Here is a 19,015-nt window from a genome sequence, read left to right as displayed (position 1 = left end):
TGCTTTCCAAAGCCAGACTGTGCCCTCTGGAAGAAGAGGCTGAACATTTGCTGTCTGAGCATCTTAAACTATAAAATACCTCCTCACATGATGTGAAATGGATAGGGTTGAGCATTTCTGCACCTGCATACTGCCAGTGTTTACCAGAAGCAAGATCTGGGTCTTATTAAAACAACTGGGAGAGGAGGTTTATTCTCCCACCTGGAATTTTATTAATCAGCCAGAATGGAAATTCTTGCACAAACAGAGAGCAAGCTTTCTGAAATCTTTAGCCATGCATTTTGTAATTTTTTTTTCCCCGATGGGCATTTTATATCAAAATAATAGTTCAAAATTCAGGTCCTTAATTAACAAGTAAAGAACTGACCCAATGCCAGCAGCAACTGAATCACTAATATTTAAGGCCATCTGTTGTAGAATTGTCAGATATTCAGAATGTGACATTTTACTCCCTTTATGCAGATAATTTTCATCTAGATCTTGACACAGAGAAGCTAACAATCTCAGTCCAGATATGCAACACTCAGATAAAACAGTGGCACATGTTGTACTTTGGTCTATTTTAAGACTTGATTTTTCAGGGAGCAATTTTTTATTTGCTTTTGATATAATTGCAAATATACTCATCTTGAAGTCTTGAACTTCTGATGTTATTTATTCAAGCAAAATACTTTTATGTTTTCAAATCTAATTATGTGAAAGGAGAGTTGTTATTCAAACATTCAAGAAAAGGTTGCAGGGTCTTTATATTCTGGAGGCAGTCTTTGAACTTCCTCTAAGAAATAATACCAGCAACTAAAGAAAGAGGAGTATTATTTGGGTTCTCATGTTTTTTCCCAATATGCAAATTCCATAATTATTAAAAAAAAAATTATATTTTACCTGGTTTAAAACCAATTTATGTACAATAAATTGAAACATAAAAATTATGATGTTTATAATGAGACCACTCAAGTTCCAGTTTGCATTCTTGGTTCTTTACATATAAAAATACTATAGTCATGTTGTAGACCACTACCTGCTTTTTCTTTAAGTCTACTTGTCTTAAGAATTTTTTTTTAAACAAATGCTTTTTTTGGTGCTTACTTGCTTACTTTTAGAATCAGAGCATCTCTAACTGGATTTTTTTGGCATTGCTGCAGTTCTTACCATACTCCAGATATGGTTTAGTAAAGTTGCTGCAACCTCTGTTCAGACCATGGAGGAAAACAAGCATCTCCTAGTATTTGTTTTATAAAGGACACCATGATTGTCTCTGAAGCTTGTTTGGAATTTGCTGTTTAGAAATGTGGATTTTCTGGTTTTGTCTCCTTTGTTTTCTGGAGACAGGACAATATCAGCTGGCTATTCAGGGTCTAATATTAAGCTGTGAAACAATTCCATGTATTTTGGTGGAGATGCTAATGTTATGCAAGGAAAGGATAAGAGGTAATTGGCCCTGAATCCCTTCCATAAAGGCTCCCATATTCCAAAGGAGAGCCCAAGTTTCACTCAGCTCTTATGTAACTGAGGGGATAATCCAGGCAGTCTCCTGGAAAGGAAAGGAGTTTTCCTCTCCTCACAGAGTAGCTAACACATGTGAAGGATCCAGGAGGAATAAGCAATACCATGCAGAGCTCAGGAGTCATCTCGAGGAGGAGGTGAGGAAGCTGTGGTGCAAAGACAGGACAGCAGACATTGTCATGCTTCAAAAGTAAGGAAAACATGAAATACTAAGGTTTCCCAGCTATGAAAGCAGATTCCTAGAGCAGCAATTTCATACAATGATTCCTGCAGATCTTCTGATGAGCAAGCCACCTTTGAGTGGTACTTTTGAAGTAGTTGGCCAAGGGAAGAGTTATGAACAGCTTGGACTACTGATAATTAAAAGTAGCACAGTGAGGTTTGCCTTGAAGACTTCTGTTTTTCCTCCTGGGTGCAAGACTGCAAACCTCTGTTTTTCTCCAGGTACCCTGATTCTAGCCAAATATAATTCATTTGACATTATTGGAAGAGCTCATAGTATACCAGAAATCAGTGGAAGTTGATTTATGTAAATTTTTTATCTAGACCTTTTAAAAAGTCAGCACTGTGGCAGAGTGTGCCTTGGAGAGCAGCACAGGCCACTGCTGAGGGAGTCACTGATGGGTGGTGAGTGGATGTCTCTTCTTCTTGGTGACAGTGTGACATTCTTATAGGCAAGAAATGTCATTCTTCTGCCTGACAGGAGATCAATACAGTCAAATGGTTCAAGGGTTTCTTAAAGAAGCATATTCAGTACATACTGACACAGTCTGACATCACCACATCTCCTCTAGGAAGAGTCCCAGAAGGAATAGTTCTTCATTTATAGTCAAGTGCCTGATGAGGGGTTAAGAGGTTTGAGGATGTGAAGTGGTGGCTTGGGTGCCACACATAATGTGCAATGCTGCTTCTTTTGTCTCACACCTCCAGCTTTCTTCCAAAATTAAGGAAAACAATTCTTGAGGCATGCAAACTACTTTGTCCATGTCTAACTTCCAATCTTTTTACAAATTTTTTGAAGTGTCTACAGAGATCTTGGAAGGATATTATATTCACAACTTTGGCCTTATTTTCAAGATGTTATGAACTTAAAACAGTTTAAAACTTCTTTATTAAAACTCTTCAGTAACACAAGGATTCTAAATAATCAAGAAGAACTAGCCTTCAAGTTAATATGGGTTGGAAATTTTATCTCTTAGTGTAATGTAGGACTGAAATTAATTTTCATTAAAGACTATTATGGTCTTATCACTTTCCAGACCAGCTGCCAAGTGCATTTGCTTGATCTTTCTTCTGTAACAGATACAAACCAGCATATATGTTCAAATAAGGAAACTAAAAATATCTAGCTGCACAGAGAGTTCTCTTTCCAGACATGAGAGAGAGTAGAAACTGTGGTAATTTATAGTTACATCAGTTGCATCTCAGAAAGATATTAAGATGCTCTGATGAATGTAGTTGCACTAAAACCCTTCTGGAATAAAACAAAAGTTTCATGCATTTGAACTGATTTACACTGCCAGGTTATTGGTGTATGTAATGCAGGGATCTTGCATTCTGACATGAACATGGAGATGCTTCCCAAAATTTCTCACACCTGCCTAATGAGTTCAGTGCCTGTTTGTCCTGCTCTGCAAACTTCAAAATTGCTTCACCAGAAAGACCAAGTAGTTTTGCATTGAAGTGGGTCTCTAAAACTGAGCAAGCTGCTGCTCTGTGATGTTTGAGAGATCTTAAAGGTAACTTTTGAATGCAGAGATGAAGAAAACAGGTCCCAGGTTTTTAAGGTCCTTTCTTTACAGAGCAACATCTCAGCACTCTGTGAACAGAAGAGAGGAAAATCTAGTTCAAAAACTGTGTATCTGAAAGCAAATTTTGCAGACCTTCAGCTAAGCAGCCTTTAGGTCTCTCCTCTGCTTTCCTGTGAATAAAAGAATGAGTGGATGAGCGTAAATGATGAATATGGACAAAACTAAATCAGTTTGGAAAATGAGTAGTGTTGGTTACAATATATTATATCATACCAAACACAGTTGTCATGCAGTTTCAGATGTGTGAGACTATCTAATTGTACTTTTAATTCTTTGCTTCCCCACATGCAATTGTGTTAAAGGATTCAATATCCCAGCCACTAACATTAATCTTCTACATAAGCAATCCCTGTAATTGCAACGAAGATTGTGTATAGAATTTAGCAAGGTGTAAAAGTGCATTGCATTACTGTGACTGAGATGGGAGTGTAGTTGGCTGGAAATTTCTTAATGAAATGTCATGTCAGGAGATAGAGATTGACACCAAAGTGTGGGGGAAAGAATTGCTAATTAAATGATTTCTCAAGTCGAGTATGAAAGTTGATTGTGGGAAGATGGTCAATGATGCCTTCGGGGCTGGATAGCTGTTCCAGGAGTCCAAGGGTGAGGGAGCCACAGTGGGAAATAAACTGGAAATTAAACTTTAGTATTTTTGTAGAATTCAGTAGTATCTTCTGCTTTGGCAAACAGATTTTCTCATAGTTCGGGTTTTTATAGCAGCAATTTATTACACTTGCAAACTGTTTTGGATCTATAAAATGCAGGATTTTGATGTGTTTGTGCATCCAGGGATGCTCCATCATTGAAAGTGTTGGATGAGGCTTTGAGTGACCCCTTGTAGTCCAAGGTGTCCCTGACCATCATGGAAGGGGCAGGAGGTTGGACTAAATAGTCTTTAAAGGTCCCTTCCAAACCAAACTGTTCTGTGTCTGATGGGACTGTGGGTAAAGGTGCAAAGCTTGACAGAGATGGCTTAAATTAAAAGATAAAGGGTGGAAATGGAACTTATCACTTGTTTGCTCTCTTGTCTTATGCTGCCTTTTTTCCCAAGCAAGGAGGGAAGACATTTCTTCAATATCTAGTGGTACACTTGAAAAATCCTTTTTAATGTAGTTATACCTGCTCATAAAGAAACAAAGGGCTTTTGACTCCACAGACTTCCAGAGGATTTATGTACCAGATATCAGGAGAATAACATTTAAAAAATGTCAAAGAAATGTGGAAATGCTATTGCTAAATGTTATCAATGATCATGTATAAATTACATAATTGATAATATTTTAAATATTGATTTATGGAAAATGCAGAGTAAATCCACTTCATCTTTATCATCTTTGGTATGCTTAGATGATAGAAATTGTCTTCTCATTAAAATGGGAGAAAGAAATGGTACAGCATTTGTAATGCATTAAAAAAAATACCCAACAAAACAAACCTGAACACATGTAGTTTATATATGGCAATGTACAATTTAAAAAAAAAAAAATTTAATTGAGGTACTACTAAAAAAATTAGTTTTACTCAGACAGCTGAGTAAGCAATAGATAAATACCCAAACAAGGTATCTTTTATTCTGACTGGAATGAATTGCTATACTCTGAAGAGTAGGAGCTATGTAGCAAAGATTCATCCTTGGTATTTTTTTTTTTTTTTCAACCAGGACATAACTGGGACCAGCCTCTGGAAGTCTAATCATGCAAAGTGTTTAGTTTTTTCCTTCTTGCTTTTTTCTTTCTTTTTCTAGTAACTAGCAAAAATTATATATGTAGTAGTTGATGGATGAAACAGTTAAACTTCCTTTCTTAAAATCTGTAATCAGTATTCTAATTAACACAAAATATTAGAAAATTAATTTATACCTACTTGTCTTAGAGATGCCTTAAGTGAAGGATGCTGGGTGTATCCAGTCTAATGCTGCAGTACTGTACATCTTGACCTTTTGAAAAGATGTCATGTTAGCTTTCCATAGGAAACAAAAAAATGCTCTAAGGTTCTTGTGGTGTTGTGATGCTGATCCTGCTGTGGTGGTATGTTGCTGCCACAGGGCAGTAATATGGGCAAACAAAGAATGTGGGCAAGAATCATATTTGTTTTATCTGTAGAAAGTTATTTCACTAAAATATTTTCTAGTTATGAAAGTAATATTGAAGAAATAATGCACAATCATAAAAAATTAAATATTACACAGTTTACTTTTCAAGTGGAAAGTAAAGTATTCAATATCAAAAATATTTTCCTCCTTGCTTTTTCTTTTTACAGCAGCAAGGATGCTGCTGTATATCTGATATCCACAGAATCATAAAAAGCTTTGAGTTGGGATGGGCCTTAAAGGTGACCCAGCTCCACCCTCTGCCATGGGCAGGGACACCTTCCACTATCCCAGATTGCTCCAAGCCCCATCCAGCCTGGCCTTGGACACTTCCAGGGATGGGCCATCCACAGCATCTCTGGGCATCTTATTCCAATGTTCACCCTCACAGTGAATCATTTCTCCCATATCCAGTCTAACCCTGCCCCCTGTCAGTTTGGAGCCATTCCCCCTTGTCCTGTCACTCCATGCCCTTGTCCTAAGTTCCTCTCCAGCTCTCCTGTAGCCCCTTTAGGTGCTGGAATGTTCTCCAAGGTGTCCCTGGAGCTTCTGTTCCCCAGGCAGGACCCCCAGGACCCCCCAGCTGTCTCAGCCTGTCCCCACAGCAGAGGGGCTCCAAGCCTCTCATGGCTTAGAGGCTTCCTTTGGACTTTTAGTATCCAACATCAGGATTTTTGGTGTAGAGAAAAACAGCCCCACAGTTCTTTGTCTAAACTTAATTAGCTGTAACTAAATTTCTAACCTAAATGTCTTTAGATGTGGTTTCTTATTTACTTTCAGAATGGAGCTCTCTTTTTTCCCCACTCTTTCTTTTCCACTGCACAAGCATATTTTAACCAGGAGTTTTAAGCTGTAAAGCACAGGTTTCTGGACATCCATGGGCTACTTTTAATAGTACATCTGTGACACAAGAACCAGTTTCACATGTGGAGTAGGCACACAGTCCATGTGCCTGGCATTTTGATGTGGGTTTGTGTCTTTCTTGGAGACAAAAAAAAAAAGGGTCAATAAATCAATAAAAGATTAGAAGTAATCTTTTCTCCTCAGTGGTTTGAATCCTTTCTAGCAACAGAGATTCATGAAATGCACCAGTAATTGTTTCCTTTCTTAGAGAATTCATTAACCAAGGCATTAGCTTTTTTATTGTCATGAGTACTGACTAATACTTTGCATCCTGTTATGCTTTCTCAGGTGCATGAAAATATTAAATGCATATTGTTCATGTGAGTTTCTGATTCAAATAATGATAATCTTCTGTTTTGAATTAGAGGCAGTTCAGTTTCACTACTGTTGTCTCTTAAAGTCCCTGAGATTGTGTTTCATTTATTTACACTGTTGCTGTCTCTTCTATCTAAATCTCCAAAAAGGAGAAAGGCTTCCAGCTCTTCTGCCTGTTCAGAAAAAAACTGAATGGAGATTGATCTTCTTTCAGTGTAATTTTCTTTCTTTTCAGACTTTGAAAACTGCAGAAGTGATTAACACTGATCTAACAAGTGACTTATTTGACATTTCTGGATGGTTTTTATTTGGAAGTTCCAAAGCACTTTGCAAAGCAGTGATTGTAGCAGGATTTTTGGGCACTGGGCTGTGGATCTGTGTTGTTTTACAAACCAAAGCAGCTGTGGCTGAAGTGAAGGAGGCACCCATCAGGTTCAGTTCCTCAGGAGAGTAAGAGGCAAAGCCAGGAATTCAACATGTGAGTGAATCAGGTTCATGATGCTAAACCACAGCAGTTTCTTCATTTTCTTTCCTTTAAATCTGCTCATGACTAAGACTGAGGATTGTTCCAATGCTGCTCTTTCTGAAGAAGCTTATGCTGAATACCTGAAATGGGAGTTTTTAGAGATTTTGTTTGATGAGAATGATAGCTGCAATATTGCTCAATGGGTGATTTCTGACACTAAAGAAATCAGTTCAATTTTACTTAAAAATATACATGTTTTAGGTCCCTAGCCTTTAATAATTTTCTAATAGCTTGAGTTCTTCAATGAAGTTCTATTCATGACCTAGAAATCTGAGATAGCAGAGATGCTTCCCATCTGTCTGTAGTCACACACATCTGCAGTAATTCATTTTCAGCAGTAAGTAATTTTTGGCTTGTGGACAGATGTATAATTGAGAGAGAATGCTGCTAAGGGGGAGAAGAAACAGCTCTGGGAAAAAACCCTTATGGTGAAGACAAATACCTCATAAAAAGCTTGTAATGACAGAATTACTACCACAGCCTCTTCTACTGTTTTCACCATGTTCCCTGTCAAAAAGGCCATTTTACAGTCCTGTACCATAAAATAAGGGCTTATGATTATCAAATTATTACACTAAACTTTGGAAGGCATTTTATTTGGTTCTAAAGTAATTGAAAAGAAAGAATATAGTCCAAAAGGAAATTTACAGTATTAAAAAATAGTGGACAATATGTCAAAAGCCCATAAGCCTTGGTTTTAGTGGTGTGCTGACAAGGAGTGTTCTTAGTCTTATTTTTAACATTTTTATCAACAGGAAAAACCACTTTCACTCATAAATGAGAGGAAAAAAATGCTGATGATACTGAAGTTCTTTTCCAACCTGGATGATTCTGTGAAATTGTATTCAAATTTCGGGTCATAAATACAGAAGGGGAGACTGTTGGCTGTATTCCTGGGGCCAGAACCCCATCCTAAAAAGAACTGGCTTTGCTCAGGTGATGAAAAAACTGCTGAAGTGAGTGCAAAGTCTTTTAATCTCAGATGTGAATCAATCCCTGAATGTATTCAAGGACTGTGAGAGTGGTAAAAGTTCTTCTGCTTTGCATATTGATGTAACTGCTCCTGCAGTTACAAGGCTTTGTCTTGTTCTAGCACTCACCAGTATTTTAGTGACTTGCTCTTGAGTTTAAGGATGCACAGGTTTGACACAATTTAGGATCAGGAATATGACTTCCTAGGAGGGTATCCAGGAGCTTGGTCTCTTCTGCAAGTAGAACAAGGGATGGCTTGGAGATACCTCAGAGGTACCTGTGCAAAGAACATGAGGGAGTTCTTCTGTCTGCCAGGCAGAGCTGCAAAAAAAATCTAATCACTAGAAGTATAAACCAAACTAACAAGCAAAACCAGGAATAAAGGACACCTACTGCTGAAAGAGCTTTCATGTGCTAGGGTGGAGTCTATAGCACTGACAGTTTTTAAATTATGATGAATTTCTAGATGTCTCTTAGGCTTTACATTGGAGAGATGGTCAGTTTGATGATTCCAGCAGTGCCTTTTGAATCTGTTACTACTTGTTAGTAGTACTAGTAAGTAATAACTTACTTCAGTTTTATTTTGCATGTAGGATGTTTTTTGTGCATCCCTGTGAGCTGTGAATCTCGCTTTCTGCATGGCTGGATCAGTCAATTTTGTGGTTTATCTCTGCATTTCCTAGGAATGTGACAGTGCCCATGTGTCAGAAGGGACTGCTGCTCTGTCTCTCCCGTGCTCTGGCTCCAGAAGGGGCCACTGCTTTGTGCTTCAAGGAAGTATCCTGTTCTGCTCTTGCTCTTTTAATGCAGCACCTCATTTCTTGGCAAATGCTGGATGCTGAACTAAACAGACATTTGGTCAGTGGAACACAGTGCAGTCATTGCTGACTGTGAGAACAAAGCATGTGCTGACATTTTCCCTGCCTTTGGCATTTACCAGCTATGGATTTCTGACCTGGGTAGGTGTTGTGGCTGTTATTATCAGTGGCCACTGATGTGTTTTCCATAAACTTGTCTTATCCCTTTTAAGAACCACTTAAGGTTTTGGCATCCACAATACCTGTGACACCAGATGTTACAATTTAATTGCATACTCCATGACAAAGCTCCCTGTTGTTTTTAATATTCTGGCTTGCTATTTCACTGTGTGCTCCCCAGACACTGAGTAGAGACATGGAGTGTATTTTATATATCTTTGTTGTATTCTACTCAGTCATGCTGTCTTCAGGCTGGGGGAGTTTTTCAGCAAACTGTTTCATCCTTTGGACCATGCTTATGCCTGTTCAGGCACTTTTTCTAGTCCTTCATCTTTTTGAGAGAGATTCACCTTAGATTTAGGTAATGTCATTAGAATGTTTGGGGGTTTAGTCCTTTTCTGAGTAGCTAACATGTGTTTTGGTGTCTAATTTGGTAACATCTTCATTTTTGTGATTAATTTATTGATCTTGAAGCTCCATGTACAGTTTCTCTTAGACTGTACTGACATCTAATGGTAATGTGGCTTAGCCATACTTAATGGCAAGATAAATTGTCTGACAGGAAAATATAATTATATATTTCCTTCTTAATTCAGTATTACGTTCCATAAGACAAGATGGAATAACTTCAATTTTTTTGCACAAAAAGGCTTACATATACTTTTTCTCCTGGCAATTAATCTCTTTTTGTTCTGCTCAATGTGCCATACTTATTTTTAAGTGCAGTTTATATCTTTGCAGGAATATTTTTGAGCACAGTGATAGTAATGTGATGGTTTCATACTGCAGAAGTTTTCAGTGTAAGTCACAGGATATTCAGGAATGGATGTAAGAACAGAAGCAGTCCTGCAGAACTTCCAAAGAGAATGTCCCAATGTTGTAGCAATCCCTGCTGAATTTTGAAGAAATACCCAAACTAAAATCTTTGTCCGCTTTTAGTCATCCTCCTATTTGAGATTCTTCCATATCTTTAATTGGAAAGTTTTCAAACACCAATGGATAAGTACTGTTAAATAATACTTTTATAAATGGAATATAGAAAGAAGAAAAAATTTTCAGATATCTACGTTGTCTTCCATGTTTAGGTGAAGTACACTTTATAATATCAAGATGTAAGTATTACCTAACTTCCATTATGAAACATCAGTCCTCTGATGCAAAATTTCTGTTTTAAACAGAACTCATACTGCTGCTACTGACATTAGAAAGCTTCAGCTACAAATTATAGAGCTTTTTAAAGTAGTGTTTCTTTCTTACATCATAAACTTCCTTTTTTCCTTTTCACAGAGTTAGAGCCTGTTTCTTGCCATAGCCTCAGAAGGTTGACTGCTTTACTGAGCAAACACATCTTTAAGTTAATGTTCAAATAAAATAAATTTCTCATAGCATTTTTATGTCATTTTACTTCTGTCTGCTCACCAACACGATTAGATCCTCTCTTTTGTGAAACAAGATACTTTGTTTTATACTACAGAAATATTTTGAAATTTAGATACATTTCCATTTCTTAGTAATAATGTTGAGGTATGGTTGACTTGAATATAAAGATTTTTTTATAGTGAGGGTGATGAGACACTGGAACAATTGCCTAGAGAAGTGTGGAAACTTCTTTATTGGAAGTGTTCAAGACCATGTTGGATGGGGTTTGAGCAACCTGGTCTAGTGAAAATTGTCCCTGCCCACGTTTACTTACTGAAACAAACAGTTACTGCAAAACAAAATATATAATTATTTAGGAAAATTAAAGTATTTCTAACAGGAGGAAAAACACTTTGATTATATTTACTTATTGCTTCCAGGCCTGTGCAGAATGGCTACTTCAAGGTTTGTGAGGTGTGATGGAAAATGGAGATGATATCAGTTTGGTGGGAAGGAAGGAGTAGTAAAGCATTAGTTGGGCTTGTCTTGGAAATTTATCTAATTTTTGATCATCAAAACTGATGGCACTGGAATTTGGAAAGGAGAGTTTGTACTCTGGATCTCTAAGGGTGAGGTAACTGATCTGAGGTGATGCAGTTTTCTGTTCAGATCTAGTTGGAACAGTCTGGTCCATTCCTAACTGCCCCATTGGACTGATGCAAAGAAATGGTCCAACCCTGCATGATGCAACATTTTGGGCTTCAGGGGAGCCCTTCCCTGATCTTGTGGAATTTGTCACAACCCACACATACCTAGGGTGTGCATAATTAGCTGACTGTTTTGCTCTCTTAAAAAAAAGCCAAACAATTTCTTAGTTTGCTTAATTTTCTTCCTCTCTCTCTCTCTGGGGAAATAATGGTTTTTGAATGGGTCTTTCTTCACATCTTCTCACTCACAGCTAATATTTATCCTTTATTCATTACCAGTATTATCTGTTTTGAAAATCGAATTCAAAGTTAACTTACTCATTTATAATTTCTGTTTTAGCCTGTAGGACTTGCTCTCTCTGCTGGAAATATGTTGGAAAATAGCTTTTCCTTTTATCTTGAAGTCTCAGAGTAAAGCTCTTCCTTTCTTAAGAAAGAGCTAAATGCTCCAGCAATACCCAGAGACAGATTCTTTTTAAAAATACACTGGAATCATCTGCTTAAATGAAGGAAAACTCCAATATTGTTTGCAACATTGTATATTTTGATCTAAACTGTGCACTGCTCAAAAGGGTTCTGTGCATTGATAGTGTCTCAGATGCCTTTGTAGGTACTACTTGACATATGTGATAAGCACTATATGTTCTGAAATATCTTAGATTCTCACTTATTCTTAAAATATTGGACTACATAAGTCTGGTCTTAAATACTATTTGGTGTTCAGGTCATCAGGCACTGTGCTTGTATTTTCAGTGAATTTCTCAAATACAATTATTCATATTGTGGTTTAGAATTTGCAGTAACTAACACTTCCACAATTACTAGCCTTTTGTTTTGCTGGGCAGTGCTTCTCATATCATCATCTGCTCTTTCTGTTGGAACATGATGTAATAAAACTGTATGAGGGTTCAACTTAGAATGGTGTTAACATGCTAATTTATTTTTTGCTCAATTTTTTTTTTTTTTTAATTTATGACAACTCACTATCAAGAAAATAATGTTAAAACAATACTTGAAAGCAAAAAAATACTTGATTTATATGGTACACTTTGAAGCTACTGTAGAGAGATAGAAAACATCTGGTGACACTTTCAGTGGTAGGTCAATAGTTACAGATGGTCTGTTCTTCACAGCTGTCATCCAGCTTTGTATGCAGAGTGACTACAGTGGAAAAATCTTTTGCTGAATGAATAAACAAAACAGCACAAGGAGGCAAACAGGCTTGAATGTTTCTACGAGATGGGAAATTAAATAAGCTATACAAATTTAAACCAAGACCAGTGTTTAAAATGTTCATTGTATTCTGGTTTGCTTTTTATGCTTTAGATCTTTCTATGTGGTAATTGAAGGAAGTAGATTATAAAACAGAAATGGTAAGCAAATAAAGACTAGTTTAAGACTGATCCTGTGCACAGTTTGGTGTGTTGGCTCAAGCCAAGGCTGGCAGTTATATAGTTCTATACTTACATAGTTGGCTTTTAAGATTATAGAATGCATGTTAGATTTGATGTAATGCTTGTGCAGTCTCATAATACAGCCACATTCAATATTGAAGAACATTGTATTTTGGAAGAATACCAATGTTGAGAAATGCAAAAGTGAGTTTCTAAAATGGCAACAGTCTCGGTTTTTTAAAAAAGTAACAAGTGATAGGATTCTGCATTCCTCATCAAATTTTCTTCTCCCCTTCATGATGAGATGCTATATTCAGCTGGAATCAGACACTATGCAGAACAGCAGAAGAATCTTGAATTTGAGGATGAAGAGGTGTGGAGGGGAAGTGAAGAGGATGATGAGGCAATGAAGAGTTAAAAGCCTGATGAATGTTGTACATTAACTCCATTTTAAATTAAAAAAAAAAAAGCAAACCAAAAAACAAACAAACACAATAAAGGAACTTTATTAAATAAAGTCCAAATGCACTGAGCAGGGCAGTCTTGGTAAAGATACTTAGCTGAAATGCAAATGTGCAGCTCTTGACACTCAAAATATTTTTCTTTATTATTTCACTTGGAGTTCATGAATCTTGATGATATGTTAATGAAATGTGCCTGTGTTTGATTTTAGTGCTGTTCAGCCTCTAGAAAGAAACAAGCAGATTTCTAGGTTCAGTCACTTGTAAGGCCATTTAATCCTATCCACTGATGTTGAAAGCTGCTGAGCAGGAATAAAAGGAAACAGGGAGGTGGATTATTTGGCTCGTTTTAGTGCACAGTGCTTGTACCACAGTGTGCTCTGTGTTTGTTTCTCAAAGTCTACTCAGATATTGAAAGGTGAATAAAAGTGGTGCTCTGATTATGCTTTGTAGAGCATCTGTATCCACAGGTTTACCACATCCACTTGCTCATGTGCATTTTATATTCTACTGCTCTGATTAGTTTCTCACTGAGGAATTTTTGCCCCTCTCTCCCCATCCCCCCTTCCCACTTCTCAGTGGATTGGTTTAAAATGCAGCCTGCTTGTTGCAATGCCCTTATGCTGCCTTGCCCAGCTCCACAGTATCTGAAAAGTGCCTGGCTGTATCTGCTGCCAAAGAGCTTTGCCTAGTCATGCATAAACCTGCTCCAAATGCCTTTTGGTTGATAGAGATGTTGGCATTCTCTGTTGTCACCGGGATGTGTTTCTCTGTGCTCCTGGACTTGCTTTCCTACAATTTCCAAGCTGAAACTCTGGATTATGTTATCATCAAGAGCCTGAAACCTAAGAGTAAAAGGAGTATTTTCTCTCACTGAGAGCTTTGTGATGCAAAGTTGTGGCTTCCCAATTTCATCTCAGGTGAACATGTTTCTGTCAATTTATAGGAATATGGACCTGTGCCTGCCCAAGGTGCCTGCATTAGTTTTAGTGGAAGAATAGAAAAGTATTTGACAGTGAAAAGGCAGAGAACAGCTGGCTTGGAACATTTCTACTGGTTGGTTTGAGTTGTGCTGTGTGCTTTTTACCTCCATGCTTAGAAGACACTTTGCTGTGAAATAAATACCAATTTACCTAATATGATTTAAGAAATGTGTGAGTTTTTTAAAATTCTTTAGATTATATACAAATCATCTCCGGATCATCAGGACAAAGTCACCAAAAATGATGTATTTTAAAGTTTATCTTTCTATTCACAGGTGGAAATAAGCTTGAAAAAGACTGAGCATTTCTGCCTGGTGGCTGGTGTGAGAAGAGCATCACCAAGCTGTGTGGGGACGTCCTTTGAGCTTCCACTCTTTATGTCTCTGATGGACAAACACAAAGTGAAGCGGCAACGTCTGGATCGCATATTTGAAGGTTGGATATTTCTAATGTTAACTGTGTTAGCTTTGTGGAATACTGATCTTTTCATTTGGTCATTCCCTGTGTTTTTAATTGAGTTGTAGTTCTTGTTGAGATAATATTGAATACAATATTCTCTCCTGTTGAGAATATTAAAAACAGCACAAATGTTGATTTTTGGGTGGAAACAGACGTAGACAAATAAAACAAACTAGTCCATGACCTATTATACAGTTGAGTTGGCTTTCATCTTAGCATTTTACAGTATTCTAACCAAACACTGTAAAAGTTAGTGGGTTTATATAAAACAACAATTGCAAAAGGGCAAGATGACCACATAGTGCTCTCAGGAGTCTTTCTCTACAGGCTTGCTTCATGTAGATTGATTTAACAGCTTGTATCTGATCCTTGAAAGGAAGTAAAAAGTCAGGTGAAAACAAAACAAAAATTGCAGGAGCCCCCCCCCAAACATTACATGAGTATGAATAAAAATAGCATGAATTCCAGTGGAAGGAGTTGTAATCATTTGGATCTGTCATTTTACCTTAGGTAAATGATGAATTGCATATTCCTGCTGTTCTCTCCAAAAGGGCTTTTAGACCTGGTGTGAAAGCAGGTCGAGGGATAAGTTGTACTTTTTTTAAGAATATACATGAATGGTCTGGACTAAATGAATTTTTATGTTAAAATGTTAATTTCTCACTAAAAGGCAAGGGAATGGTTAATTTCTTTTTGACAGGATGGGAGACAGACTGGTGGGTACATGGTCTCTGCATCATGTCTAATGATGTGAACTGGAGGTGAAACCTTTGCCTACTCCACATGTTGGTCTTGAGACCCTTTCCCAGCAGCTGTTTTGTGTGAGGAGTCCCTGGCAGTGGATTTTTACCCTTTTCTTTGTGCCACTGTGAGTGTGACACTACCATGGGCTACACTGAGAAGCTGACTTGTATTAAAACCTTTTGTTGGAATATTTTCCATTTAGGTAAATTTCTCAGTCCAGGTCACTGCTCAGCTGACAGAGCAGTTGCATGGGAAGGGGCAGTTGGAAAAGTTCTGTGGGGTTGCTGGGACTGTTTAGCCTAACACAGCCAGAGAAAGGGACATTCCAGCCAAGTATTAAAGGGTGCAGTTCCACATTTGGTTTGGGTGATTAATCTCCTTGTCAGTCTTCTAAAACTGGCCAAGCCCACCCATGGTTGTCAGCTCCAAACTGTTACTGTGTCCTGCATAGGCTGTTTGGCCAAGTGGCCAGTTGAGCTGCTCACTGGAGACTGATCCCTGCTCAGAGAAATGGGGAACTGCCTGCAGAGGATGATGAAATTGGGAAGGCTGCCCCACTTTCTGTGCATCTCTGCAGCTGGATCAGCTAGAACTGACCTAGGAGTGTGCAGGTTCCTCTTCTCTGCTCCCAGTCTCAGCTCCCTATCCTAGAGTTTCTGTATCCAACTCTTCAATACAAAATGTAGAATATTATTTTTTTTTTTTTTTGGCTGTGTTAGTCAGCTGAATTGGCAAGTTGTGAAGAAGGATGACAAACCTGTCCCTTTTGATGGCAGCTAGCAGTCAGAGCAGCTCAGCCCACTCAGTGCAATCTCAGCCTCTTATGGGATTATTTTACTGAGCAACAGAGCAATGTAAGAGGCAAGAAGTCTGTGCTGATGTGGGAAGGAGCATTGTGAGGGACAGAGGTGACAGACCAGCAGCCACTGTGACTGAAATAGCAGTGGCTTCCCCCAGGCTCACATCCAGTGATGCTGTTTAATCAGTGCCTTTTGTCTGGCTGGTTTTTCCCTGCCCTGCACAGTTCCCTGCATCCATCCTATGGTAAAATCTGTGTGGCCGTGCAGTGGAGGGAATTGATCTACTTGAAAAGTAATGTAGTAAAAATGAGGTTTTTTTAGTCACTCTCTGCTTCCTGAATTCCATTTACCAAATAGTCAGGTTGGGAAAATTGAGTGGGAATGCCAGGCAGAAGATGATCAGAAGGAGAGGGAGTAAACCAGCAAATATGGAAACATGCTTGAAATTTTATACCTATGGGAACACAATTTGGCTTCCAAGTGCTGGAACTATATTCTGCTCTTGTGTGTCTGTACATTCAAATGTTCTCTGAGACTTGTAAACACATTTCCCTGACTGATGATTTCAAATAGTGTAAAAAGGGATAAAAACTAGGAGGGTTGCCTTTATTTTATAATGGGTTTTTTCCTACATATGGTCTTGTTCAGATTTAAAAATTAGTTGTGCAGAATTGTTCTCTGATATATGTGCCTTTCATAACACAACCTAAATATTTTATATTTTAGAAATATGTGGTGTTTTACAAAGCTCAGGGTATCTAATGAGCTGTAGAACTATTAAAGGTGGTTTATCTTCTTGGCCAGCTTTTCTGTTCATCAGTTTGTGCATTGCTTTCTTCTCTTGAACTTTCCCTGAGAAGAGGATATTTTAAAGATGCACTTTTTTTCTATTGCAAGTTCTTAAAAATACGCTGCAATAACTTGCTAACTACTACTAATTATGTATTTTTTCATGAGTTCTTGAACATAATGTAGCTGAGTGGAGCTAAGTGATTTTTTGTCTCTGAGGTAACTATGATTCCTTTTGATGATTTCTTAAATATGAAATTGAATATTTGCTTTTAATCCCAAAGTTGTCTGCAATTATATTTTTTTTTGTGTACACTTCAATATTCTGCTGTTGAAGACTGTCCCCTAAAAAAGCCAGGTATTAAATTCTGATTTCTAACTTCCACCAGTAACTGTAAATTATACTTAGGCATAAAGACATGATTCAGGACACTCTTAGATGCTAATATTAAACTCACTTCACAATTTCTAAAATAACATTTGGGATTCTTCCCTTGGAGATAAATGGCATCAGGACATGGGAAAGATTAATTAGTTACTGATTATATTGTTCTTTGTCCCCCTCTCCGGTGCTGCTGGTGATTGCAAAGCATAATTACAGTACTATACATTTGGCAGAACAGTTGGAAGTGTCACAGTGCAAAAATAAAATGTGTTCATTTTGTGGGTAATTTGAAAAATTCAAAATGTTTTTGGCATTTTGAAAAGTTGTTATGTCTAATTAAGGTATTATTGTGCTTTATATTGTAACAAAGTGTAAACAATGCTGTTTATTTGCTTATATTCTAGAAATCTTTAATTGAATGCATGTATGTTTTACTGACCATTGCTTGGCAGTTACCTTGGGATGTCTGACCTCTGTTGCATTTGCTGGGTGCTAATAGATGAAGCAGGAAGGAACAGAAGGTGGCTGTATGCAGGAGGAATGTTTGAATTGTCTGTGAATGGGCTTGGTGAACACTGAATTATTTTTAAATACGTTATTTTGGCTGCCTAAGCACTATATATTTATCATACACTGCTTTTGGTGGGTTTCCAAGCTTTAGGAAACACTGGTGGAGGAAGCAAGGGGCTTCTCTCATTTCTTCTTGCTTGTTTGCACAGGTATTAGGGAGTAAAGTACAGAGCACAATGCTGGACATGGAACTGGAAAACTGGGAGTGACTTTCCCAATTAGGTAATTGCTTGAAACCAGGAATTTCTTCCCAGAGCACCTCATGTGATATTTATACAGCAAAGACTGCAACATGTGCCAAGTACAAATCTGTGAGGACCCTGTCTGTCCCCAGACAGATGTTTTTTGGCTTTTTTTTTTTTCTTCTGGTTTTGATGAAGCAAAAATCATCTTAGCACTCAGAATGCTCAAACAATAATTTCCTTTATTTTTTTCCCTTTTTGTGCAGCACTAGTATTAATGTTATTTTTTATATTCATGTTGATTCATCTTTTCTTAAAGTGCCCAGAAGAAAACTTGGAATGTATTGCAGCTATTTTAACAGTGATGCTTTATTACCTAAGAAATGAAGACTTGGCCAGGATCATAAATTGGCAAAGAAAGTGCATATTAAAGGGATGAATTTCTGAAATTTCAGATAAAATCTCTCATCTTTGCTTTTATGAAGGGCAGTCTTTCTTTGGGAAGGTTTGACTACTGGCAAATACCCAAGTGTGATGCACTTTGAAGGACAGTAAAATTGCAAGATAAATGAATAGTTTCTTTTCAAGGATAGGGCCTGGGTTTTCTTTCCCTGTAAGGAAACATCTGTGTTTTTAGAGCTTCTTTTTTCTGCTTGAGATTTAATAAGATGGATCTTCAGTTCATAGTTGATGTGAAGTGTGTTGATGGCTCCAGGAGGAATGCAGAGGGAAAAAAAACAGATATTAATTGAATTTGGTTGTCTTCCCAAATTGATAGAGAAATCTTTTAATAAAGAGTGACTTAAAAGAAAAATGCATTCACTTTCCTGATTTCTTGTGCATGTAATATCTTGGCTTCTTATCAAATGGGAAGTACCAGATTTACAAATACCAATTGTTTTCTCATGACCATTGATGGATCCTCTCTAGCTCAGGTAAACTGTGATTTGACTTGCAGTTGTGAATGAGACAGTTAAGTTTTCTGTATTTTATTAAGAAGATAGCCTACATTGGCAAGGTCTGGACTTTCCCTGAATTTCAAAACAGATTTTTTACTAAAGTTGATCTGTACCATGTAAGTTGATC

General features: G+C 37.5%; 1 protein-coding gene across 7 annotated transcripts in view; it reads left to right on the top strand.

Moving 5' to 3' along the window:
* The window catches only part of CTBP1 (C-terminal binding protein 1), a 230,912-nt gene that overhangs the window by 38,388 nt on the left and 173,509 nt on the right, over positions 1-19,015 (top strand). For all 7 annotated transcript variants that reach the window (XM_079306604.1, XM_079306602.1, XM_079306593.1 and 4 more), the window contains exon 2: positions 14,276-14,435. In XM_079306604.1, the coding sequence (XP_079162730.1) occupies positions 14,378-14,435 (58 nt within the window). In that variant the 5' untranslated portion in view covers positions 14,276-14,377. The remainder of the gene's footprint in view (positions 1-14,275; positions 14,436-19,015) is intronic.

The sequence above is a fragment of the Erithacus rubecula genome (assembly GCF_903797595.1).
Source record: "Erithacus rubecula genome assembly, chromosome: 5".
Lineage (NCBI taxonomy): Eukaryota > Metazoa > Chordata > Aves > Passeriformes > Muscicapidae > Erithacus > Erithacus rubecula.
The sequence above is the reverse complement of the archived record's forward strand: the minus strand, read 5'-3'. Positions and strand labels throughout refer to the sequence as shown.